This window comes from Lacerta agilis, chromosome 14 (assembly GCF_009819535.1).
Source record: "Lacerta agilis isolate rLacAgi1 chromosome 14, rLacAgi1.pri, whole genome shotgun sequence".
NCBI lineage: Eukaryota > Metazoa > Chordata > Lepidosauria > Squamata > Lacertidae > Lacerta > Lacerta agilis.
Window position 1 is genome coordinate 19581195 of NC_046325.1, and position 26742 is coordinate 19607936.

The 26742-nt window shown below is 43.6% G+C and overlaps 1 protein-coding gene across 1 annotated transcript; it reads right to left on the reverse strand.

The window, feature by feature from the left end:
* Nucleotides 1–1573: 1573 nt before the first annotated feature.
* On the reverse strand, nt 1574–26398 carry LOC117057554 (serine protease 53-like). The gene is made up of 11 exons (XM_033168404.1): nt 26338–26398; nt 24077–24239; nt 22499–22773; nt 17772–17941; nt 16098–16351; nt 6452–6472; nt 5730–5746; nt 5092–5257; nt 4443–4717; nt 3470–3639; nt 1574–1813 (listed from the first exon to the last, which is right to left on the reverse strand). The coding sequence occupies exons 1-11, from the start codon at nt 26396–26398 to the stop codon at nt 1574–1576; spliced, it is 1812 nt and encodes a 603-aa protein (XP_033024295.1).
* Nucleotides 26399–26742: the final 344 nt, after the last annotated feature.

The window sequence follows — 26742 nt, forward strand, 5'->3', positions numbered from 1 at the left end:
TTCTGATCAAGGTTGAGGCTTTACTTTGGATCAGAGCAAGGAATAGGGAACATCATTCCCACTTAATATGATGGCATACTAATTTTAAAAGAGTGGAAAAAAGTAATCATACAAAGAATAAAAGCTGTAAAACGATTGCAAGCATTCTATAACAATTTATTGATGATTTTAAAATCATGAGTAAAACACAAAGCAATCTTATTGTATCCAGAAAATTGCAAATGGAAGACTTGAGTGAGCTGAAAAAATTCAATTTACTGTATAGTTCATTATGTTCCAGGTGATGAATTTATTCACCACTTGTTTTCATGTCATTTAAAAATGTCAATTTAATAAAAAAAAATAAAAAATAAAAAGGAATTGTGGACATTCAAGCATCACTTTCAGTATTACTATAAAAGTCTGAAGTATCATAGCTTGCAAATGAAGACCATGGATGAAAAAAGTCTCTGCTTTTTCTCCAATTCCAGGGCACTTTGGGTGTAACAGTGTAACAGTGAGGTGTTGTGGTCAGGGTGTTGGACTAGGACCTAGGAAACCAGAGTTCAAACTCCCACTCAGCCATGAAGCTCACTGGGTGACCTTGAGCCAGTCACACTCTCCCAGCCTAACTTGCCTCACAGAATTGTTATTGTGGGATAAATCAGCCTCATATAACCAACGTTGCTTAACTCTAATTCATGCAAGAAGGGGTTAAGACCATAGAGTAAGCTGTCCAGCCAGGTTTAGCTAGGTGACACCCCCTTACTCTGGGAGGAAGCGTTAACAAAGCCTTTGCTCTCTCTATCTTCTACCATTTACAGATGTCTGGGCTGGTTGCTGGTTGGTTAACCCACTATCAGATGTTTACAAAGCAGTTGAAATGTGATAAGGTAGACATGCTGAGATTAAATAGAGAGAAGTAAAGATAAGTATCCCAGAATCCCTACTACATGTGGTAATTTAAATGAGTCCAGCCAGCAGCCTAACTCACGATATTCCATACAATGAGTTGAAAAGGATGTTCAAAATAACTTTTATAAATATATAAAAAACCCAGAAGCTTTTCTTTTGGGAATTATAGGGACAGAACTACCTAAATTGTATAGAAATTTATTTATGTATGCTACTACAGCAGCAAGAATGCTACTTGCCCCAAAGTGTAAAGAAGCAGAAGTCCCAGCAAAGGAAGAATGGATACAAAAACTTTTGGAATATGCAGAAATGGCCACTTACCGGAAGAATAAGAAATCAAGATAACAAACTTTTTATAAAAGAATGGAAATGGTTTATTGAATATTTACAGATAAATTGTAAACAGATAAAAACATTGGCAGGATTATTGTAATAATCTGTCGTTTCATAAGAGTATTGAGCAAATTAATTTAATTAGGATATGCAGAAGATATTAAAAAAATAAATTTAAGGAACCATAGAAGGAGGGGGAAGGAAGTCATATTTCAAAATGTTAAATTGATTGTAAAACTAATGAAATGTATAAATTTGAAAAGTATAAATAAAAACTTTTTTTAAAAAAAATAAAAAGATATTATATACAACTGGTGGGCAGACTGGAAGCCAACAGATTGTTTTCTCACAAATAGGCCAGTACAAACGCCACTGAGGTGAATGTCACAACATTGGGTAGCCCGCCAATTCCCCCACCACCCCCATTTCTACCCTGTATTCTCTCTTGGATCCAGTTGGCATAGAAAGGCACTGAAATGTAGACACCTGGGCGGGCGGGTTGGGCACAGCCCCTTCCCCAGCTCACAACCCCAGCCTGCATCCAACTTTCTTTGAGCTGGCAAACTAAGGGTCCCCCGGAGTCACCCTGTGGAAAAAGAGATGGGAGATAGTACAGGATCTGTGGTGAGCACTCTGATTAGGAATACCGATTAGATGAGGGAGCTGGAATGAGGCCTATAACCAGGGATGGGGAACTTGTGGCCCTCCAGGTGCCCCTGAACTCCACCTGCCAACAGCTTCAGCCAGCATGGCTCATGGTCAGGGATGGCGGGAGTTGGATTCCAGCAACATCTGGAGGACAACAAGTTTCCAGCATCCGATTTAATCTTCATTTACCTCTGGCAGGTACTGACAAGACCGTGATCCTGTCAGCCTCAGCCCCCTTCCACTGCACCTGCAATACCAGGGGTAAAAATATTGCTCTACTTCATAGGGTTCGAAAGACTGCTGAAAAAATTAATAAGGATTATTCAATTAAACACCACCAACAACACAACTAATTTTAACAATTGTAGATGACATGGGCCACCTTAAAAGAGGCATTCAGGTCTGTGTGAGAGAGAAGGGGGGAAAGCATCATCTGTGTTGATATGTGTGGTGTCCATCTTTCAAAAACAATATAAGTAGACTTTCTTGCTTTTAGCACTGTTGGCTTTAATCTCAGATACAAATGTATGCGGATTTTACTGAGTTTCAACATTTGAGCCCCAGGCCATACAGTTAAATGACCAAGGCTGCAACCCTATACCCTATACCCATTGACCTGGAACTAAGCCTCATTGAAGTGAACAGGACTCATTGGGGGAACTAAGCCTCATTGAAGTGAACAGGACTCATTGGGAGTCCTTCAGAATCACCCTGTGGAGAAAGAGATGGGGAAAAAAACATGGAATCCATGGTGGAAAACTCTAGCAACAGATTCCAAATACTGATCAGCTGACGGGGCAGAAATAAGGTTTATAATAAGAGATGGGGAAACATGATGTTGTTGGTCTCTACATCCTAACAATTACAGGCAGCATGACCCATGGTCAGGGATCTGAGACTAACCCCACCAAACAGAAGAGGACTTGTTTCTCAGTTGACTTGTATGGGAAACTTTTATATAATATATATATAAAGAAAGGTGTGCTATACATATTTTTTAAACAGAGGAAGTATTTTTTTTAATTCTTTTGAGTCTGTTTTATTCTTGGTTTTGGTTATATGAAGCTTTTATATTTTTAGGTTTTATTGCTAAAACAAGCAGCACAGAAATATTTTTAAACAAAACAACAATAACTCTTGGGGAAACAGGTGAATCTGAAAAGCTGCAAGGTGCCATCTCCCAATGGTAGACCAAAATTAGGAAGAAATGGCTATGTTCACACAATGTGATCATTCATAGAATTGTGGATTTATAGAATTGTGGAGTTGGAAGGGGCCCCAAGAGTAATCTAGTCTAATGCGCAGCAATGCAGGAATCTCCACTAAAGCATTCTTGGCAGATGGGCATCCAACCTCTGCTTAAAAACCTCCGAGGAAGGAGAGCCCACTACCTTCAAAGGGGGTCTGTTCCACTGTTGAACAGCTCATACCATCAGGAAGTTTTTCCTGGTGTTCAGGCAGAATCTCTTTTCTTGTAAAATTTTCTTCATAAAGACATAAGGTATTTTTCTTTTTATATTGTGATCATACCAGTGTCTGCCTTAGTCTACGTTCTCTGGTGGCTGTGTGAAGAACAGGTCATGGAGCAACCTACCTGGCAGGAATCTTTCCCACCTTCTGGGTAACCAGCACAGATCATATCCTGCTTGACAGGATCCTTGCTTAAGCCCTGCTCTGAGACACTGTTAAAGAGAGCATTGCAGACTTCTCGGCTTATGAGCGGCACCTTCACTTGCTGGAGAGTTTGTGGGGCAGGTAAAGGCACTAGAAGAGGGAGAAAGGGGAAGTGTTCATGGAATGCCAGAGGCATTCAGTAGGACATAATTTTAGCACTGAGCACACCGTAGATATGTAGCTGCCACACTTTGGGACAACATCTCCTCCCTTATTTATTTCTAGGGAAACCTAAGTGCAGCCCAATACGTTTTGCTGTCTGAGGCAAAATACAAAATCCACCCCCCCCCCGAGATTCCATGAAGAATACTGGTGTTTTCTTTAACACTGTACTTGAGGGCACTGGGCTAGTTTGTGAATGCAAGGCAGATCACATGACGCCTACAGTTCTGACTGCTCCACACCCTTCAACACCTGAGTCACCTGTACCATTCTGCCTAATGGTAGGATCGGCCCTGGGGGGAAAATGTTCATTCTTTTTTAAAAATCCTCATGAAAACCCCCCAGCATTTTAATGCAAATTTCATTTTGGTATGCATTTTTCTGTGTTACTTTCGTGAGGGAAATGGATGGCGTATGCATGTGCATTCAACCACCTAATGGCATCCGCGCCGCCCAGGTGATCACAGCAACAGAGATAATAAAAGAAGAGTCTTTCTGTTGTCTGGAGAGGTCACTTCCTGGTTTGTATGGAGAAACAGTTTTCAACAGAGCCCAGTGACGGAAACGCACAGATGTATTGAGGCAGCGCTGGATGTTGAAATATTGTGTCCCTAACAATTTTGGGCCCAGGGCAACTGCCCCTGTGGACACCCCCCCCATGCCACGCCCCGGAACTGTTCATTTGGTTGAGTCACAGAGTCTGAAAAAGTGCTACGAAGAAAACCCCTCACCTCCAGTTTGAATATCTCCCCATCCAGTTACCCAGCAGTATTCTCCTGAAGAGAAGCGTGTAGAGGACCCTGGCAGGCGGATGGGGAGGATGTAGTCAGTGAAGTTCACAGGCGACTTCAGCTTGATTAAAGCAATATCTGCAGTGTAGCCAACGTCGCCATTGTAGTCAGGATGGAGGATAATCTGTTCCGCAGCAGATGCTACAGCATTATCAGAGAGGTTTGAGAGCTGATGGGCACCTAGGAAGACATTGTATTGGAACATGGGCCCGACTCTGTGAATACAAGGGCAAAAGATTTGGCTGACGTTTGATTTCCTGTGGCTCACCCTAACCGTATACCCCGCAAAGAGCTACAATTCCAAGAGTTCAATTCCCTGGGAAGAAGGATGGATTTTGAAACCACTATGAGAACTGTAGTTCTGTGTGAGGAGTAGGACTTTCTTAACAGCTCTCAGCAAACTACAGTCCCCAGGTTTTTGCGGGGGAAGCCATGGCTGTTTAAAGTGGTATGATAGTGTTTTAAATGTATGGTACAACCAAGGCCTAAGACAACAGGAAGCTGACTGGTAAGCAGCTGAAATTAGTCTGGCCTTGTATGGTGAAGCTTTATAATGGCTTCAAAGCAATACATACTGTATGACACTCACCCATAGAAGAAGCAGTGAGCTGCTGTCAGGACCCACTGCTCAGCTATGAGGGAGCCTCCACAAATAGGATAAGAAAACAGTGAAATGCTGACTTGCCAGGGCCACGACCCATCAGAGGCTGGTTGGCCCCCAACTATTCGTGGAGCATTTATCGGCTGCCCACTCTCTGTGGAAGAGGAAATAAGAGGATTTGCCATTATGGTTTGCAGCATACACATAACGGAAGTGATGTAGCAGAAGAGGTGGAGAACACTAGGAAACAAAATTTCTAAATTTGAATTAGTTTACAAGTAGGTTGTTTTTTTTTGCAGATTTTAAAACCATATTTCTTGTCATTGGTTCTCCTGGGTTTAATGGGCATTTCATCTGGTAAGTGAAATTGACTTTTTTATTTCTTAGCGCGTTTACAGCAGTTTTATTTCTGCAGTGCAAAATTAGGAAAAGGGTGAAGTTTGAAGGATGGCTGTATTTTGCTTTACATATACTGCTTCAGAAAGTGCAAACTAAGCCTTTAATTACCTTTAAATGTGAACCAAATTAAAATTCTTGCTCATCCTTACTCATACAGTATACGCGGTAGTGGAATCCATGAGTCCTGGACTCCTAGCTCTCAGTTTTGGCATCCCTTTCCCCCTTACGTCTTCCATCACCATAGCTAGAAGTAGAACCATGTAAAACCTTGGGGGTTTTGGTTTCCATTGGTCAGAGATTAAGATGACAAGAGTCATTTTAAGATTCTTTATGTGAGATGCTTGATGGGTGTGCCTTTCTTCCACAGCTTAGTGGGCAAAGGAAATGAGACTGTTACCTTTGTAAAGTAGAGCACATTGCAGCCACACAAAAGTCCAGAGGCTTCTGCATCCCCTCACTGACACCCCTCCATCCAGATAAGAAAAAGGTAGCAGCACAGTTGAAGGACACATTCCAAGCAGGCAGAAGAGCCCAAGGACAGTATGAATGGCTGCCTGGTGAGGGTGGGTGACATGGGGAAAGGAGTGGAGCCTTTGGAGGGAGCATGAACTGAGGAGAATCTTGAGGACTGAATATTTCCTTCCCCCTGGCATTACAGCGTGCAGCTTGGCACCATGGCTTAAGGAAGTTGGACACCTAAAATCAATTCTTACTGAAGACCATGCAACCACATATAGAATGCGATACCTTGTTTGCTCTACTCTTTACTTGTGGTGTGGCTACATCAGCTTGATGTGGGTTTATCTTCCTCATATCAATGTGACATATTAAGGAGTATCCTGTCTAAGGTTGAATTAGAAGACCTCTGGTTTTTAGGAGGCCTTTTCTTTAGTTTCCCCCACAGAGAGTCCTGTGCAAAACTCCTTCCAATGTATTGAACAACTCTTACCTGCTTTTGAACGTGTAGCACCTGGGGAAAATAAAGAAAGAAGATACCCCAGGTAAGAGTCATTATAGAAGAAAGACACAGTGTAGGATTGTATGTATGAACGAGGGAGAAGGAACCTGTTTAGCCTGGCCCACTTCAGACAAACATGTCTTGATTTAACAAGCCAAGAGCTATGCACAAATTCTTGTGAACAGAGCCCCTTCACTCCTCTCTGTGGGCATGCCACACTCAAAGCAAGGATTGAGGAAGCAAGCAAGAGAGTAAGTCCCCTGGCTCGTGCCCTGGTTTAAACGTGTCCCAGCCATGCCCCCCCAGCCAGCCGATTGGCCAGTTGCTGACGACATGGCCAGGATCCTCCGGGAAACGCAGGACAACGCCCCCCGCCCCCGGAGCGGACACTCCATGTTCTGAGAACCAGGGTAGTATGGTTATTCACTTTTAACTTTTAAACAAACCAGGTTATAAAAAAGTGGGTTGATATTGGTTTAATTGCCTGGCTAGTTCTGAATTTGGTAACCATAGTTCCCTGGTTGGGCAAAACATGAAACATGAAGATTCCTTAGAAGCTTCCTTCTTTAATCACAGCTTGCGGTGAGGGAAGGAGCAATTAGACTGTGTGGGGTGGGGGTGGGCAAAAGGCATCATGTTCATATGTCAGCTTAATAACCTGACAGATGATTGTCTGTCAATGCAGCCAACCTTTTCCCAATTAGTTGAAAAATTAACACCTTTGACAATTGTGCCACGAGTTCATTCTGAAACATGGTTCTTAGGGGATGTGTTCAGAACCACATTTAAACCTGGGCTCATAAGGACTTTAGCTCTTTTAATGTTATGGCTTTACCCTGGAACTATCTAAGTTGGGAAGAACAGACGTCCTAAGGAAAAGTGGGACCTTCCAGGATCAAATCAGAAACCGGTACAGCTTCTGTAAATCTGGGGCTGTCCCTGGAAAAATATGGGCACAGAGAAGGTATGATTTCCCAGGAGCCCTCACAACTTTTAATTTTTTTTAAAGAAATGAAACCTTGGAGTAACTGTTCTCCAAGCACTTCCCCAACTCCATCAGTCACCTTGTAGCATGGTCAGCTGCAGAAGCCACACAGTCAGTGCGGAAGTAACAATTGGCATTGCTGTCCTTCTGAAGTATTCTCTGAGTGGTTCAGCTCCAGTCAATTCCAGACAACAGATGTTTTATTTCAATCTGAATGTCCTCTAGGAGCCGTACTATTAAAACACAATATAAACAAGGAAAAGGTAATGTTCCTGTCATTGGACTGTCTGTTGCTGAGTCTGAAGCAGCAGCACAGAAGCCCCAAGTCCTGGCAACCTCTGGATCCCAGAAGAAGCAGCATCCGAAATCTCTGCCAACATCTGAGAATGGAATGCCCACAGGTGTGCAGGTTGTGCATAGGTGGAGGAAAGGCATATATGCACTTCTCCGTTTGATATCCACATCTGAACCAGCTCCCCACTTGTTTGGAATAGGGAGTCCTAAGTCTGAACAAAATGCTTGTGTAACATGAAGGCAGGCTGTCTGTGTACTGTTTTGTAATGAATTGTTGGGTCTCTGGACCATAATAAAGATTGTTGTTGTTGGAATAGGGAGAAGGGGGAGAAGATGAGACTCTCCAGAAGTCCCCACCCACCTTTTATCTTGCAAATTAAGTCCACAAACATGGAAATAAAGGTGGAGACCTCCTTCTTCATACTTGCCGCCAGCTATGGACACTTACAGACAACCTGTTTGTGGAGAAATAGTCCTAATTCTTATGGCTGGGAGGTTAGACGGCATTGTGAGAAGCAAATGTCACCCCACGCTTTGTAATGCATTTCCTTTCATTCTCCTTATCACAAAAACATCCAGTTTGGGGGGAGTGGGTTTATTATGTACAACCTGAATTTGCTGCTTATGCAATTGAATCCAGCCTGCAAAATAACAAGTGTAGCTGTTGGCCTCCATCCGTCTTGAGAGACAGCCCAGGACCCCTATCCACACTGCCAAGGCTTGCGCCCCAGGGAGGTCACTTTGGTGCTGCTATTGCAGTGGTTTGACTTCAACTTCATTGTCTCTGGAGACAGACAGGTGCCAACAATCTGCTTATGTATTTATTACTGCTAGATTGTACTCTCTATAAAGATTTGAGGAGTGAGGTTATTACCCCTCTACTACTACTCAAACCAGGTCGCTCAAGCACTGCTACTGTGTCTTTCTTCTGGTAGATCAAGATAACCAGGTGACAGCAAAAAACTGCAAAAAAATTTTAGCAGGGGAAATTAGAATAAGATCTATTATTTGATTAACTTTCTAACATTCCTCAGCTTGGGGGGGGGGAATAAAAAGAAAGCCTATTGGCTCACATGTTTTATCTGTGGGTAATGTATCAGTTCTGTCATTTGTACTGATGTAGACCTCCAGAAGGAGAGACAAGAGGGCCTTCTTAAACGAGCAATGCAAAGAAATGGAGGAAAACATCAGAATGGGGAAAAACCAGAGATCTGTTCAAGAAAATTGGAGATGTGAAAGGAACATTTCGTCCAAAGATTACCATAATAAAGGACAAAAGTGGGAAGGACCTAACAGAAGCAGAAGACATCAAGAAGAGGTGGCAAGAATACACAGAGGAATTATACCAGAAAGATATGGAGGTCTCGTACACCCTAGGTAGTGTGGTTGCTGACCTTGAGCCAGACATCCTGGAGAGTGAAGTCAAATGGGCCTTAGAAAGCACTGCTAATAACAAGGCCAGTGGAAGTGATGATATTCTGGCTGAATTATTTAAAATTTTAAAGGATGATGCTGTTAAGGTGCTACACTCAATATGCCAGCAAGTTTGGAAAACTCAGCAGTGGCCAGAGGACTGGAGAAGATCAGTCTACATCCCAATCCCAAAGAAGGGCAGTGCCAAAGAATGCTCCAACTACTGCACAATTGCGCTCATTTCACACGCTAGCAAGGTTATGCTTAAAATTCTACAAGGCAGGCTTAAGCAGTATGTGGACCAAGAACTCCCAGAAGTGCAAGCTGGATTTCGAAGGGGCAGAGGAACCAGAGACCAAATTGCGAACATGCGCTGGATTATGGAGAAAGCTAGAGAGTGCCAGAAAAACATCTACTTCTGCTTCATTGACTACGCAAAAGCATTTGACTGTGTCGACCACAGCAAACTATGGCAAGTTCTAAAGAAATGGGAGTGCCGGATCACCTCATTTGTCTCCTGAGAAATCTCTATGTGGGACAAGAAGCTACAGTTAGAACTGGATATGGAATAACTGATTGGTTCAAAATTGGGAAAGGAGTACGACAAGGCTGTATATTGTCTCCCTGCTTATTTAACTTATATGCAGAATTCATCATGCAAAAGGCTGGACTGGATGAATCCCAAACCGGAATTAAGATTGCCGGAAGAAATTTCAACAACCTCAGATATGCTGATGACACAACCTTGATAGCAGAAAGTGAGGAGGAATTAAAGAACCTTTTAATGAGGATGAAAGAGGAGAGCACAAAATATGGTCTGAAGCTCAACATCAAAAAAACTAAGACCGTGGCCACTGGTCCCATCACCTCCTGGCAAATAGAAGGGGAAGAAATGGAGGCAGTGAGGGATTTTACTTTCTTGGGGTCCATGATCACTGCAGATGGTAACAGCAGTCACGAAATTAAAAGACGCCTGCTTCTTGGGAGGAAAGCAATGACAAACCTAGACAGCATCATAAAAAGCAGAGACATCACCTTGCCGACAAAGGTCGGTATAGTTAAAGCTATGGTTTCCCCAGTAGTAATGTATGGAAGTGAGAGCTGGACCATAAAGAAGACTGATTGCCGAAGAATTGATGCTTTTGAATTATGGTGCTGGAGGAGACTCTTGAGAGTCCCATGGACTGCAAGAAGATCAAACCAATCCATTCTTAAAGAAATCAGCCCTGAGTGCTCACTAGAAGGACAGATCCTGAAGTTGAGGCTCCAGTACTTTGGCCACCTCATGAGAAGAGAAGACTCCCTAGAAAAGACCCTGATGTTGGGAAAGATGGAGGGCACAAGGAGAAGGGGACAGCAGAGGATGAGATGGTTAGACAGTGTTCTCGAAGCGACTGGCATGAGTTTGGCCAAACTGCGGGAGGCAGTGGAGGATAGGCGTGCCTGGTGTGCTCTGGTCCATGGGGTCACGAAGAGTCGGACATGACTGAATGACTGAACAACAACAAAGACCTCCAGCATGTATTTTGTATACCTAAATATTTAGTTCTATTCCCAGTATATTTTTTTGTTATTGCTTTGGCTAGTGGGTAATGCAAATAAAGTTTCTATCTATGCATGCTTTTATTAGTTATTTTAAAAGGGACCAGGGCAGCAAACACCCACAATAATGTTAATACAGTATAATGAAAATACAATACAAATAAAAAATAAAGTAAATGTATATTTAAAATGTTAAGAACAATGTAAAACATTTAAAAGGATCTAAAAAATACGAAAAAGGGTCTAAAACATTTAAAAGACAAATGCATATCATCACAGCTCCTAATTTCATGATTGCCAGGAACAATATATTTCAGCCATCCAGTACTGGATATTGCCATTTAACCCAAATTGTGCTCCTACTTTCACCCTCTGTAGCTTCAAGGCACTGTGGATTTGGATCTGGGGAATCAATTTGGGAGGAAATTATGCATGGAGAGACATGCATGGAGTCATAGATCTCCTACATAGCATCTAGTTTGGCCCTCTAACATGACTCTGCCATTGCGTTTCAAATATACAAACATCCTTTCCTAGTATTTATCATTCTTACCTAGCTTTTTCAGAGCTGGCCAGAAAAGACTCTGTATTTCTAGCAGAAGCAGTTAGTTTTGGAAGGAAGGAGAGATCACCCTTTTTAAATGCACCAAGTGCATTCTTCATGTGAAGTAGCACTATGTTCCGTCACTAAAACAAACATATTAGTTTCCTGGTTCCCCCCACTTTCTTTGTCACACACATGCCGTAAAGGGTGTGACTTTGTATGCAAAGTGAGAAGGTTGCAACAGTAGAGTTGATTCCAAGAAACAGACCATAGAGAAGGAAATGTCTAAAGCAATCCATACAGGCCATAACTGGGCTGAATATCAGGTGAGATCAACTGTTAGTCATACTCAATCTGAAAACGAGACCCTGCTTGTTCTCCTGGACTTCTTTGGTGCCTTTCAATACCAGGACTGGCCTAGGACATATTGTAGCCTGAGGGAAAGGAGAAGATGGTACCTTATCCCATGGGCAGAAACCAACTGGACAGACACTTGAATCTTTCTCAACAATGGTGATGGGGAATCATACAGTACTTCACTTTTTACAAGGGCAGCAGGCTAGCTTATGAGGTGTAGGCTGTGCTTTATTGATGAAAGTGCCATGGCTGTGTATGAGAAGTGCACCTGGAAAACAAAATGTATCCAGGAGTTATTGGTCTGACATGGAGCCCTTTCTGCCTCTGTCCCCCCCCCCCACTGAATGTCAATATGAATGTTTTGAGAACAGTCTTAAATGTTTTGGGAACATTGGGAGGAGGTGAAGCCCTCCCCAGCTCCCCACAGCTGCCTTATCAGTTGTAGACGATAGTGCTACTGGAGGTTACCACCCACGCACTTCCGCTGCGCCTTCTGCTTGTGTGGTGGCACCTCAGCAAAACCTCGTCTTACTGTTTGTAGCAGAGTATTTCCCTGGCGGCAGAACAGTAGCCATAGTCAAAGTCCCTAGTCAAGAGCTTCTTTATTGCTTGCATGGTTACACAAGCATTTCTATTACAAACATATACAAACTATTTACATCCCTTCTGTATCTCTCCAGCATAGTATGTATAAACTCAGTGTGTGTGTCTGTCTGCTTTCTTCGTGCCTCACATTGCAAACTCCTTTTTACTGCATCTTCAGCTGACTCCAATTAAACTGGCACTCCCACACATTGAAGAAACTTCTGGAAGGCTTTTTAAAGTTTAAAGGAACCTTATCTGTTTCTTTAAAGAATGCATTCCTAACAAGCACTGGGTACCTTCTTTCATGTTTTGAGAAAGTGAGGCTTTGGGAGGAGGTGGCTAATGGATGATTTGCACGTTGTTAGTCTTGGAAGCCACACAGGCTTTCTATAAAATTGGACAGTTTGGGCAGAGTTTCTTTGAAGCTCGTGCACAGACTGATCTGCTGCAGGGCCGTGCAAATTGAGGCTACCTGGGGGGAGTCGCTTCGCTGCTTCTTGAGAGCTTCCAAGTGGCAGACTGAAGTGCTTGCTTGTTATGTATACATTGCTTGCTGTTTTAGAATAAAATCTCTAATCTTCCCATTCACTTGTGTATTTTGTATTGCTTCTGAATCTCATTTTAAAAGAACCACCTTGCATTTGGCAAGACAGGCTGCCAGCACAAAATGGCTGCCATGGGCAGCAAGGAAAGGGGATGACAACAACAACAACAACAACAACAACAACAACAACAACAACAACAACAACAACAACAACAACAAATTTATACCCCGTCCATCTGGCCGGGATGGTTCACTATACCAGTGAATAGTGTCACAAAAAAACTCAGGGCTTTTTTTTGCAGCTGAAACTCGCAAGAACGCCGTTCCGGCACCTCTCAGGTGTGCACCATTGCCATTAAAAGAGAACAAGGGGGGAGTTCATGGTGAGTTTCAGCACCTCTTTCTATAGAAAAATAGCACAGGGTAGGACAGAAGATACAGCAGTGGGGGCTGGGGACTAGTGGGATAGGAGCAGGGAGCCCAAGCAGTCTGTGGAGCCTGAGTCAATGACTAACAGAGCCAACTAATTCTAAAGTTGTCCCCTGCTCCATGCTGAGTTCTATAAGACCAAGAGGCAGCTGACAGCCAGTGGCACCCCATGGACTGGTTGGAAGTAAGATGATAGGCATATGTGGGCTTGCTGAGGGCAGATTGAGGTTGGTGGGGCAATGGGCCATTTGGCGTAATGGACCAGCATCCACTGAGCTCTAGCCACTCCACACCCATCGGCATCTACCACCTGAATTGGCCACCTTACTCTGCCATGAGTACTTATTCCCAGGTAAGTCAAAGTAAGATTGCAGTGTTATTCAACCAAGAAAAAGAATACACATGCACATAGCTTAGACTCTGCAGAACAACTAATAGCCTTTCTTTGGTGCTGACCATTAGCCGTATTTGCATAGGTTTTTTTTGAGTGGGTAAATATGCATAAATAAATCATCAGCTTCGGCAACACCGGACAAAAGCTTTATTGATACTTTTGTACTGTATACTCAGTATGGCAAACAGGAAGAAAAATAAATCTAGTCTCTGTTTGGTAGAACAAAGAAATTGAAAGGAGGATAATACTGCACTTATGGTTCACTTCAGTGCATGACTGAACCCTACTTTTTATGGGAGTATCCAAATCAGTAACTCAATTAAAGGGCAGCATCAAAATTTAACAAATCAACCAATAATTAGAGGATTCCTCAAGGGTGCAGAAATATATTTATTGATTGATCAGACCCTTCATGGAAAGGTCCTCCAATGGTTAACAACAATACAGAGACACAATATTAAAGTCAGTTAAAGCAATTAGCAATCAGAGGAACAAGGTGGGTCCTGAAAATATATTTAGGTATCAGAGGCCAGGGCAGAGAGGTACATCTTTAGCGTATGAATTGTATGTGCAAATTGTGAACTTGGTGGCATCAAGCCTATCAGTGAAATAGACTAACCACAGGCAAAGTAGGGATTTTTACATACTTCCGAGATTCCCCCACTAAGCAGATAATTGTATGCATATGAAAATAAAAGGGCAGTATACCCTACCCTGAAGCAAAACAGCCACTTACTTACTTTCCTATTCTCCTTTCTTTCTCTTGGCATTTCTCTCTCTAACAATTGGTACCCAGCTTTATTGCAAGGGCTGGTAATATGCCTACTTGCCAGCCCAACATAAAAGAGTATGCCACAAACAACTGAGATCAATCACACAGGAATGGATTTGATGTGTAATATACAATGTATAGGTAAAGGTAAAGGGACCCCTGACCATTAGGTCCAGTCATGGACCACTTTGTGGTTGTGGAGCTTATCTCACTTTACTGGCCGAGGGAGCCGGTGTACAGCTTCCAGGTGATGTGGCCAGCATGACTAAGCCGCTTCTGGCGAACCAGAGCAGCGCAAACACAAACAACATAAAGTATCACTGTGGTGATAATATGAACCATAAACAACAAAACCACCACACAATGGCTGAAAATGTAACGAAAGATTTACTGTAACACTCTTCTAAAACGCCAATGTTCCTTCAACTAAGCCACATGATAAACAGGGCCATGTATAGGTCATATAACTGAATACATAATATAAGATAAAATGTTCATGCAACCGAACCATTCAGCAGTAGGTTGGGTATAGCAACAAAATCTTAATGCCACCAAAAAGTTCACAAATAGTTGATGGTGAGATGATGGTAGAATTCTTCAGAGGTTAGGAGTAGCGCACAGAAACACTGTTTACCTTCCCGCCGGAGCGGTACCAATTTATCTACTTGCACTTTGACGTGCTTTCAAACTGCTAGGTGGGCAGGAGCAGGGACCGAATGTAGAAAGTGCCAAAAGAAGGTACTTCCTCAAAAGCATGTGTGCACACCCCCGCCAATAGAAAGTTGGTCCAATTGCTCATTTTAATAATCCTGGGTATTTCTGGGTACTTCTTTCAACATGTTCAGCGAAGCAAAATGTACAGCAACTGTATATACAGAGTAACAGCAAGAAAATATTCACAAATATTTATAAATACCAATTATTTGATCAAGTACAAACAAGCAGAAGTATAAAATTATCTGAATTAATATTATAACATTGAACTGAAGATAAATTACAACCTCACTACTCCGGGCGCCATATTTATTTGCGGCTTCTTACCACATCGTTTAACTCTTTCAACAGATTAAAAGAATATTGAGCTTTGCATCCAAAAGCTCTTAGGTTCAGTCAGGGCCAGAATAAGGGGTGTGTGGTGGGGGTGGGCCGCCCTGGGTGTCACCACTGGGGTGTGTGTGACAAAATGGCAGGCGGCACTCACTGCAGGGCCTGCAGCGTGCCTGAGCCACATGTCTCTCCTGGGAGTGACGTGGTGGCTTGGGTGCCTGCAGGCTCTGTGCTTCCCCAAATGGTCCACCCGCCTCCTCCCCCTCAGCTGTAGCAGACTCCTTAGAGGCCTCATGGAGCGTCCTGCCCTGGCTGGCCCCGCTCTGTGGGCAGCTGACCCCACCCCCACAGGCGGCTGGCCCTGCCTCTGGGTACAGGGCATGTGAGCCGCCCCAGTCGCCCAATTGGTTTGCTGCCCGCTGGGTTCAATTCCCAGCATCTCCCAGTAGGGCTGGGAAAGGCTCCTGTCAGAACCTTGGAGAGCTACTGCCAGGCAGGGTATAAAACCCCAAACTTGATGAACTGGCAGTCTGTCTTGCTATAAGGCAGTGAGTGGCCTGTGTTCCGGCTGCGCCCCCAAACCAGACCCATTGGTCGAATAAATTGTCAGAGCATATAGGACTTAAATTACTACTGATCAGTAAAGCAATTTAAATGCGGCTGTGCCCAAATTCTGAACAAATTCCACATAGTTAGTAGATAGGCTGAAAGCAGAGAGAGGAGCATCTCACAGAAGGGTCAATGCAAGAAACACTAGGAGGAGTGTCACAGCAGGGGAATTCTGTTCTCTGCCATTCACCCCACCGTTCCTACACATCACAAAGGTCATATTGGGTACATGCTGGGAAATCCAAGTGGCATAAAAAGGGGTTGAAGAATAGACACCAGGGAGACCAGGGCGGCCACAGCCTATTCCCCAGCTCACAACCCCAGCCAGGACCCAATGTCCATCACATGGGCAAGCCAAGGGTCCCCCGGAGTCACCCTGTGGAGAGAGAAATAGGAGTCAATCCACGGTTGCAGGAAGAAGGTTTTGGAGACTGGTTTCAAAACAGATTATGTTTATTTACTTTACAGATCTGGTCCTGTCCTCATGTATAGTTCAGGAACCATCTCCCAGCTAGACTAAGGTAGTGAAGAAATGGCTAATGTATGGAGGAGAAATTATGCATAAGGCTGAAACGAACAAATTTGAATTTTTCAAAACAACATGGGAACTGAAACACAGCTATCAGTTGAAATTCGCACATATCTGAATTTTGTGATTCAGTTCCCCAACTAAACAATGTTAACAAAGATGCATATATTATTAAAATATTGCTTGCACAGATATGTATATGTATATTGTGTTTATTGGGAGAAATTCACACTAAAATGCTGAAAGCCGAAATTGACAGATCCTTCTATCCCTGGTCCAGACTTTCAGTTTTAGTTTAATGAATATATAATGCAGCTTTGTAAAGAAGTCTTCAAATGTTAAAGTTAAAGGTAAAGGGACCCCTGACCATTAGGTCCAGTCATGTCCGACTCTGGGGTTGCGGCACTCATCTTGCGTTACTGGCCGAGGGAGCTGGTGTACAGCTTCTGGGTCATGTGGCCAGCATGACAAAGCCGCTTCTGGTGAACCAGAGCAGCGCACGGAAATGCCGTTTACCTTCCCACTGGAGTGGTACCTATTTATCTACTTGCACTTTGACGTGCTTTCGAACTGCTAGGTGGGCAGGAGCTGTGACCGAGCAATGGGAGCTCACCCTGTCGCGGGGATCCGAACCACGACCCTAGGCTTTGGTTTAACCCACAGCACCTGGAAAAACATATGCTAGCTTGCTGTGGGCCTGCAAAAATGTATGCTTGCTGTAGGCCAGGAGAGGAGAGACAAACAGCTTAGTCCTTATCGCAGCAGGCCACTGCATTTTAATGCAGGGCCTGGAGCATGGAGACTGCCTCCTCCAGCAGACCTCTTGGCTTCTATGGTGGGCACAGATTAGAGATGGAACAGAGCACCCTGTCTCTCCTCTGCCAGCCTGCTCACTAGCTTGCATGTAATGCCTTGCCACCCATGTCTACCACCCCACTGCTAAAATACAAGCTGACATATTGCATTTTCATGTCAGGTCTATTTAAGAGTGAGTAGACCTGTACTCATCTTCTGAGAAGGCTATGTTTCTGAACTGCTGGCCCTGTGAATAAAACCAAGACAAAGGATGGAAAAATCTGTGGCCTCCCAGCTGTTGTTGGACTCCAACTCCCATCAGCCCCAGCCAGCAGAGCCAATGATTGGGGGGATGACAATGTCTAGAGGGCCACAGGTTCTCCATACCTGAGCTAGACCTTTGGAGCCAGTCCCCTCCTTTTCTGGGGTGCTCCTATCCACCACAGACAACCACACTTATGGAGCATCCTACCTGGCAGGAATCTTTGCCACCTTCTTGGTACCCAGCACAGATCATACCAGGGTCGACCGGATTAAGGAGTGGTAGTTCATGTTGGGCAGCGTTGAAGAGAGAATTGCATTTTTCTCGGTCTATGAGTGGCACTTTCACTTCCTGGAGGGTTAGTGGGGGTGGCAATGGCACTGTAAGAGGAAGAACATGTATCATTAGGGATGTGATCAGGTGGATAGCCACCCATCCCAATTATATCTCTTACCCCAATGTATACTCTAATAACTGCCTGTTTTACATTGTCCATTCTGCATTTATTACAGGCGGAGGAAGGCAAAAGCAAATAGTGACTGTGTCCATCTCCCCTGACCACTGGTTTCTGAGATTTCACAAAGCACTGCCCAGACATGTGCCAAACTTTACAGCATTAAGAGAAAGAAATCTGCATTTTAACATCAATTCCTGATTTAAAAAAAACCCAGGGACAATAATAAGATATGATTAAGTGGCCAGCTGATTGCCTTTTCCTTCTGCTCTGCTTATAGAATTGTATAAGAAGGTTCACTTTCACCATCTACTGGTGAGAAAAGTGGTAGCACTGTTAGCTTCCAGACTGTTGTGAAACTATGACTTGGAGAATGAGGAACCTGTGACCCTCTGGAAGTTGTTCCGACTACAACTTCCACCATCCCCTACCCTTGGCTTCATCCATTTTCCAAGGGGAGAAGTTGTGCTGGAAGTTACATGCTTGGATTTCAAACCTTGCCTCCTCATCTGTCCTATTCAGCTGTAGTTACTTTGAGGTTAATAAAAGCAGCAATAACACATTTATTATGGCATAAGCTTCTGTGGACAATTCCACAAAAGTTTATGCCATAAATATATTTGCTAGTTTTCAAAGTGCAAAACAACGAGCAAAGAAAATTCTTATGCAGAAAGAAACTAGATTTATTTTTCTACTTGACTCTTTGCATCACTCAGGTTTGAATACTGAAACTGATTATAGTTGATTTCTATGAGTCATTACTAATGCTTGTATGTATAACACTTGTGTATGGATAAAGTTTGTTTTACATTAGTTGTTTTAACCAGGCAGAGGGCCTTCTCGGTAGTGGCGCCTGCCCTGTGGAACGCCCTCCCATCAGAGGTCAAGGGAATAAACAACTACCTGACATTCAGAAAATACCCGAAGGCAGCCCTGTTTAGGGAAGTTTTTAAACTGTGATATTTTAAATGTATTTTAATATTTGATGGAAGCTGCCCAGAGTGGCTGGGGAGACCCAGCCAGATGGGTGGGGTACAATTAATAAATTATTATTATTATTATTATTATTATTATTATTATTATTATTATTATTTAAAGGGGTCACTTTAAGAAGAAAACCTTACAGCTGTAGATTCCTGTCACCTGTAACCAAAATCTATGCTGCGCCTGTCTATACAATCTTACATGGTAACAGTTGTTGTTCACTGCAGAAACCACTATGTTATAAGTTCTAGTATTTTGATACTTCATATATGGTATGTACTTCTGTAGCACAACTGTATATATAATTTCAGTTTGTTAAAATATGTTGAATTACGACATTATATTCATTTATATTACTTAGAATATGTACAACTGATGAAGCCCATGAGAGTGAAACAAGGCATTATTCCAGAAATCCTTGTCAACTCTGTGGAACTGTAGTGGGCTCCAATTTGGACTTTATGAACATATGTGGAACAGAAACTAGCAGATATTTGGTCTTTATGAATGAACTGATCTATTGGGACTTCCATCTATATTATTGCACTTTATGTGTTGTTTATGTGCAAGATACACATTTGATATTGTGTTAAGAATGTATGTAAGAGTATTTTTTATACGAATACACAGCCGGTTACGTCTTGTGTGTTTGTCGAAAGTTTTCAAAGTGCTGCACTTGGCTGGCTCTCTCTCTCTCTCTCTCTCTCTCTCTCTCTCTCTCTCTCTCTCTGTGTGTGTGTGTGCTGCAACAAAGTAACATGATTACACTCTCAAAAGGCACTGTCTGACAGACATTCTGTCTCACAGACATTCTTTCTAATGCATGGCTCTGAAGGCCATTTTTCTACCATTACAAGGCAGCCCAGAAGTTGAGCTCTGGCCTGGCCTGGCCTGGCTCAAATTCAGGCCTGTAGATACCACCCCACTGTTGCAATGACATACCCTCCAACGTGTTGAGTCCTAAAAGCAGGATATGTGTCTTGCCAGCTGTGCTCCTGTGCGAGACATGTGACTTGCGTGAGTCTTCCGGCGGCGACGCCATTGCGGGTGGTCGTGGGCTGCTTCGGCTGCGAAGCGCCCAGTCCATCCCGGGGGTTGGAGCCCCGCTACCGCAAAGCGGGGCTCCGGTGGGGTGCGGGAAGAGCGTCCCACACCCTGGGCTCCCCGGCTGTGCCCGTTGTGGCTCCGAACCCTTCCCTCGCTCCCCCTGTAAAGGGGGAGTGGGGGTGAAGGGACAACGGAGCCGGGCTATAGGGGACATGCCCCAACCGGGATGCAAATGCGGCGACAAATCCCGTGACGAGCGTCTAAGTTCTACCTGTCTTTAACGATCTGAAAGAACCCGGTGGTTGTGAGTATTTGACTGACTTTTATATTTTTGCAACGATCCGGGGAAAGAGGAAAGGGAGCCTGCCTCTTTCCCTTCGGGAGAAAGAAAGAAAATAACCAGTTTAAGTGACTGCTGCTACAATAATGGATACAAAGTGTTTGAGATTTAAAGACTGAGACTGCTGAGATTTCCCTCTGGGGATTAAGTGGGCAGAAAGTATCTCCGTATAAAGTTTTGGTCTTTACGCTCTGGCTTCAGAAAAATGGCGATGGAAAATTTGGACTGACGTGGGAAACAATTGAAACAAAGGAAGGAAGAGACAGGAACTGAAATTTGACACTCACCCCTTCCCCCAACATGCTGGACTTTGTGTTTGAACTTGTTTTGAACTCTGGACTAACGGAGGAAGAAATGCTTACTGTCTTGAGACTGGAACTGCTTAATCGGAAATTGAAAGTCTTGAGTGGGATAATAAATAAAAAAAATCTACTTTCCACAGAGGAGGCTTTTCAAAAGTTTTACACAATGGAAGAAAACCTTGGCAAAGAGTTAGAAGGGATGCTTGAAGGATGGTCTGAAATGGCTGGGCGACTCCGGGAAAAAGATCCGTTCTTTGGGGGTGGCAGCCCCGGAACGGTAAAATTTGCAATATCCAGACCCCGAGGTGGGAGCTCGGGGGCAAGGGACATGGAATTAAGATATTTACAAGAAGAAGAAGTATGGTACAAAGAAGCGGAGGAGCCCAGAAAAGAGGTGATGTGTATCCTGATGCTCGATGCAAGGTTTGTGGTGAACGTTGTCTGGATCTGTGGACAATTGGGAAAAGAAGATAAATGGAAGATTGGTTCCGGCGAAAGACAGAGAAAGACAATGGACAGAGGGGGTGTGGAGTGAAGTATTAAATGTAAAATTTAAATGGTCTGCTATGGTATCTGAAATCGGAGGGTGAAGGTTGTTAATTATAAGTTTATCTTGAATAAATAAGGAGATATTGAGATTTTATGTTAATAGCAGCATGATAAAGGACAGAAGAAATAAGTTTAGATTTTATAAGAAATTTTTTGTTAAGGTTTATGATAGAATATGATGATTAAGATAATTGTGTTATCTTTAATGGAAGTTAATATTTTTGGTTTTTTTAGAAAAAAAGTTGTTAAGAAAGTAAAATATGGATTTATAACCGAAGGGGAAAAGACAGGGGAAGTCAAACGTCAAGATTCGGAAATAGAATTTTTTTCTTTAGGTATACAAACAAGAAGAAGAATCCTGGCAATATATGTATTTGTTTAATATTTTGTTTAATATTTGTAGGTGTGGGTTTGGGTGTCTGTTGTGTTATGAAAATGCTAATAAATTCTTCATAAAAAAAAGAGACATGTGACTTGCGTGAGATCACGGAGCCCAAACGACATGCTTTATTCAGGGCTGTGCTGTCACACAATAGCCTGACACCCCAAAATGCATGTTTTGGGGCACTGCATGATATCACGGACCTGAAGAAGCACTTCTTTCGGGGATAGATCATGGCGCGAAATCGTGCAAGATTACGGCACCCAAAATGTGCTCTCGCAGGAAAAAAAGGAAGTACTGTTTTTCCCCCAGGACACTTGTCGGGTATGTAATGACTGCACCAGATAACATAGTGGTGGTCGGTGTGAGTTGCATTCTCGGCTTAGCCCCCTTTACTGCCTTCCTGTTCACTCTCAGCTCTAGCACAAACTCTTTGTCTTCATCTTCAAAGTAATCCATGGTCTTGTTGTCCTGCTTTTGATCTCTCTCTCCTCATACCCAGCCTGAGGCCCTAACTATTCATGGTTTGCAGGTATTTATAACCCTTAAGGGTAGGGTCTTTTTACAGTGGCCCCTTGTCTCTGCAATACTTTACCATCTAAGATCCATTAGGCCTCATCACTGGGCTGATTGGAGGTTGTGATGCCCTCCAGATGTTGTGGACTATAACTCCCATCCGCCCAATGGTCAATGGTCAGGGATGACAACTTCTGGAAGGCACCTCCTTGGCTACTCCTGGCTGCAAATCATACCCGCCTCCATCATCCAGCATCTTCCACCTGAGGCAGCTTGCCCTATAAAAGTGCAGTGTACATTGCTGGCATGAAAGTAAACAGAGCCTGAAGGAGAACTCGAAAAAGCACCTCTCCATTTCCTCACCTCCAGGTTGAATATCTCCCCATCCAGTCACATAGCAGCTTTCTTCCGCTGAGAACTGTGCAGAGGTCTCTGGCAAGCAGATGGGGAGAATGTGGCCGGTGAAACTCACAGGGGACTTCAGCTCTACTAAAGCAATATCCCCTCTGGATCTATCACTGTCATAGTTGGGGTGGAGGATAATCTGTTGGATATCAGATGTTACTGTGTTACTTGAAATGTTCAGGAGCTGATAGGCACCCAGCACCACATCAGAATGGGTAGTTTGGATCTTGATGCTGTAAGTGAAAAAAAAAAAAAACAAGAGCAAAATGCAACAAGATCTTTGCCAAACTGGTCTCCAAGAGGTGAGCGCCCTTAGACCTTGTAATTCAGTCTCATGTCAACATGTCTAGTTTAAAGGGGAGACTAGGGCCATAGCAACCCAGTGGAGAAAAGGCCATAGCTCTTTCCAAGCAGAAGATCCCAGGTTGACCCCTCCATGTCTCCAGACAAGTCATTAGCACCCATTCATTTTTGCTTTCCCTCTGGGTTTTTTTAAATTGTGCATAAGCATAAGTTCTTGCCATTTTTTTGCAACCAGCCTATAGGGCAGGGATGGGGGACCTTTGACCCTCCAGATGCTGGACTTAAACTCACAACATCTCTAGCCACTGACCACATGGGATGGGGCTGATGGGAGTAGGAGCCCAACAATATCTGCAGGGCCATTGGTTTACATCCCTGACCATTGGCAAGTCACCTTGCTCTCTTTACCACCAAGAGGGAGCTCCTGGCATCATTTCTGATGTGTTTTGTTATTTCAGTCCCCTCCCAAAGCAGGTCAGGTGACACAATAGTACAAAAATGGAGATGAGTGCCCCACCCCATAGTCGAATTTGACTGGATTTAACCGCCATGGGTTCCTTTACCTTTTACCATTAATGGCATTCAACTTGAGCCTATAAAGTTTGTGATTTGAGTTTGGCTCTGGAGTTTGAACAATTTACCACTCAGGCATAGACAGAACTACTCTGTGCATGCCTGTCTCCATTTGCATGTTTTAAAATATGCAATATGCATTCAGAGCTGCATGGCTTGAATGTAGCCTACTGTACAAAGGTGAGAGCTGCTGCTGTTGCTCCACTGACATTCGTCTCTGGCCCCAACCACCTTCAGGCTGAAAAAGATCCCCCAGCCCCTGTATACCTTCTGTCAGCTATCTGCTACCTTTAACTTTATTATTCATTGCTCTGTCAGGCTCTGCTTTGGCAAGGCCAAGGCACTGAGTAGCTGTTAGGCTAGCCGTGGGCCAATGGGCCCATTGGGAATGTTGAGCAAGTGCTTGGGTGCTAGTCACAAAATGGCTGCTCTGGGCTGTGAGGTACAAAACAAAATGGCCACCACATCTATAAGAGACAGGAGATGTTATTTGCTGAGACATTTTGTGGATGCCATAGGGCGTATTGGCAGGGACACTGGTGCCTGTGGGTGTCACATTGATGCCCTCTCTGTTAGGCATAAACTATTAGTTTGGTCTTGCAGCTGCCTCTAGGGTGAAATTGAATGATGCCTTCACAGCCAAGTACACCAGAAACTTACTTAGGGAAGCAGTGAGCTGCCGACAGGACCCACTTCTCGGCTATGAGCGCGCCTCCACAAATAGGTTGGTCCCGATATAAAATGCTGACTTGCCAGGGCCATGACAACCCATCAGAGGGAGCTGGTTGGCCCCCAATAATTCGTTGAGCTGGCTTCCCACAAACTGTGGAAGGAGGAAAGAGGGTTTTAAAAGATAGGTCACAATAACACCAGCACTGAAGCATACCAGGAAACAATCAAACATAAAAGCCTTGTCTGAAACAAAAAACAAATATTTGTATGCGGCCTTTTAAAGAACATTTCCAGTTGTTGATAATGGTTTCCAGCCAATCATATTTAGATCCTTAATGCCTCTAACTGCAGCAAGGCTGGCTCACCATATATTGAAGCAATATTCAGTTTGTATATATATTTATTAAGTATATTTCTAAATCCACCTGGAGGCTCCTGTTTGATCATTAGGTTTGTAGCAGCCCTACATTTTGATTACACTCCCCTTTGGTTCAGCCCACCCATGAGCCTATGAAATTGTTGAGTAAGAAAGTCAAAATATACAGGGGTTCCTACCTGCTTCAGAGCTGGCAGCATCTGTAGAAAACAAAAATGAAGGGAAAACATTTCAGTTTTTCATATACTGGTAAGAGACACAAATACTGAAAAATAGGTGACTATGTAGGAGAATGAGGAAGAGGCTCAGGTTACAATCTGTTACCAATGTTTTTCAGCTCTGTATTGTGACACATACCTGTATGTTATGAGTATATTTTCCTAGCCAAATTGGTAGAGCTTATTAGGTAAAGGTAAAGGGACCCCTGACCATTAGGTCCAGTCATGTCCGACTCTGGGGTTGCGGCACTCATCTCGCTTTATTGGCCAAGGGAGCCAGCATACAGCTTCCAGATCATGTGGCCAGCATGACAAAGCCACTTCTGGCGAACCAGAGCAGCGCATGGAAATCCCGTTTACCTTCCTGCCGGAGCGGTACCTATTTATCTATTTGCACTTTGACGTGCTTTCGAATTGCTAGGTGGGCAGGAGCTGGGACCGAGCAACGGGAGCTCACCCCGTTGCGGGGATTCGAACCGCCAACTTTCTGATCAGCAAGCCCTAGGCTCTGTGGTTTAACCCACAGCACCACCCGTATCCCTAGAGCTTATTACAGGGCTTCATTTGAACAGAGACTCATTGGGATTTTAGCTTTGGAGCATGTTTCTAACACCAAGACTCTACCCTGAAGCATGTTAAGTATTTTATGTATGTAAGTAAGTAAGTGTTTTGCATAGTTATCAAATGTCAGCCTCATGTGGTACATACTAGGGAGCAATAGCCCTCAACTCATTTACCTGAGATCCCACCTTCCAGCCCAACATTTTCCTCAACATTCCATATATGGAATAAGGAGGGGGCACCATCTTGTTTTTTGCCTCAGGTGGTTACATGTCTTGGGCCAACCTTGGGCCCAGTGAAGGCTAATTGTCTGTTGTCAAGTACTACTATGAGCAAAAACAAACAAACAAACAAACTTCCACACACATACACACATCAAGTCAGCTATAACACAGTGAAAGATGGGCCAGAACAACTAGAACTTTAATGAAAAAAGAGATTTGGATTTCAAATTCTGCTAGTCCAACTTGTCAAAGAGAAAGAGCCACAGGTAAGGCAAATGAGCACACCTTAGAGTAGAAGGGGGTGGGGGAGTGAGGACCAGCTTTGGTTAAGCAATCCTGTCATTTTTCAACCAAGAATCACTATCCAGGTTCACAAGTAATGCTAAACTAGTTAAGCCAACATCAAACCACAGTTTGCTAACAAACCATAGTTAACAAACCATAGTTTAACATTACATGAGATGAAGGCCACTATCTGCTGACATACCTTTGTCTCCCTAGCAGAAAAGAATATGAGTTCCACTTGAAAACCCAGTGTGTGAGAAGCTCCTTTGTTTGCATCTCCTTTTTTTTGGCTTAGTGCATCTCCCACTCCCATTTTAACTCCCCTGAGAAGCGACTGATTCTCTCATCCTCAATTACCTTCCCTCCATTGTCTCCCCACACCATAGAAGCCAACTCCTAGGGACCAGGGTCCCTTCAGCTCCCCCCCTAAAATATTTGAGGGGGCCACCTCGCTTCCCAAGTTGATGGGCATTGCCATGCAAATGGTGCCTGTGCACTGAGTCTTGTGATCGATTATGCAGGGTGGGGTTTACCTGGCTCCCCAATATTTTCAAGTTGGCACCCCTGCTCCACACCATCACTCACCTTGTAGCAACATAGGCAGTAGAAGCAGCCACACAGCTAACAAGAAGGGCACCGCTGACATTGTGGTCGCTGCTTCTGTAATCCTGCTCTGAAGTGTCCCCTAAGTAGTTCTGCTTCAAGTCCAAGCAACAAATCCTCTGCTTCAGTCTCAATTCTTTTGTTATCTGTGCCGCAAAATGTAATATCAATGGCAAAAAGTATTTCCACCCGAATCCACTTGGTATCAGCAGGATGGCAAATGCTTGATCTCTCTTTGTATCTGAGATCTTCTATCTTCACCAGCTGTTGTGTTGCTAGACTTGCTGGTATAGCTCAGGTGACCTGAATAGATGCACAGCAGGATGATGATGTTGATGACTTTGTTTCAGTTATCATTGATTATGATAATACGTATTTAGTGTTATC

Excerpts from the sequence above, each read along its gene's own strand:
- LOC117057554 (XM_033168404.1), bottom strand. The coding sequence starts at position 26,398 with ATGTCAGCGGTGCCCTTCTTGTTAGCTGTGTGGCTGCTTCTACTGCCT. Across the intron at positions 22,774-24,076 it reads GCAGCTCACTGCTTCCCTAA|CATCAAGATCCAAACTACCC; the intron begins GTAAGTTTCTGG and ends TTTCACTTACAG. Across the intron at positions 3,640-4,442 it reads GGGAGATATTCAAACTGGAG|TGCCTTTACCTGCCCCACAA; the intron begins GTGAGGGGTTTT and ends TCCCTCTTCTAG.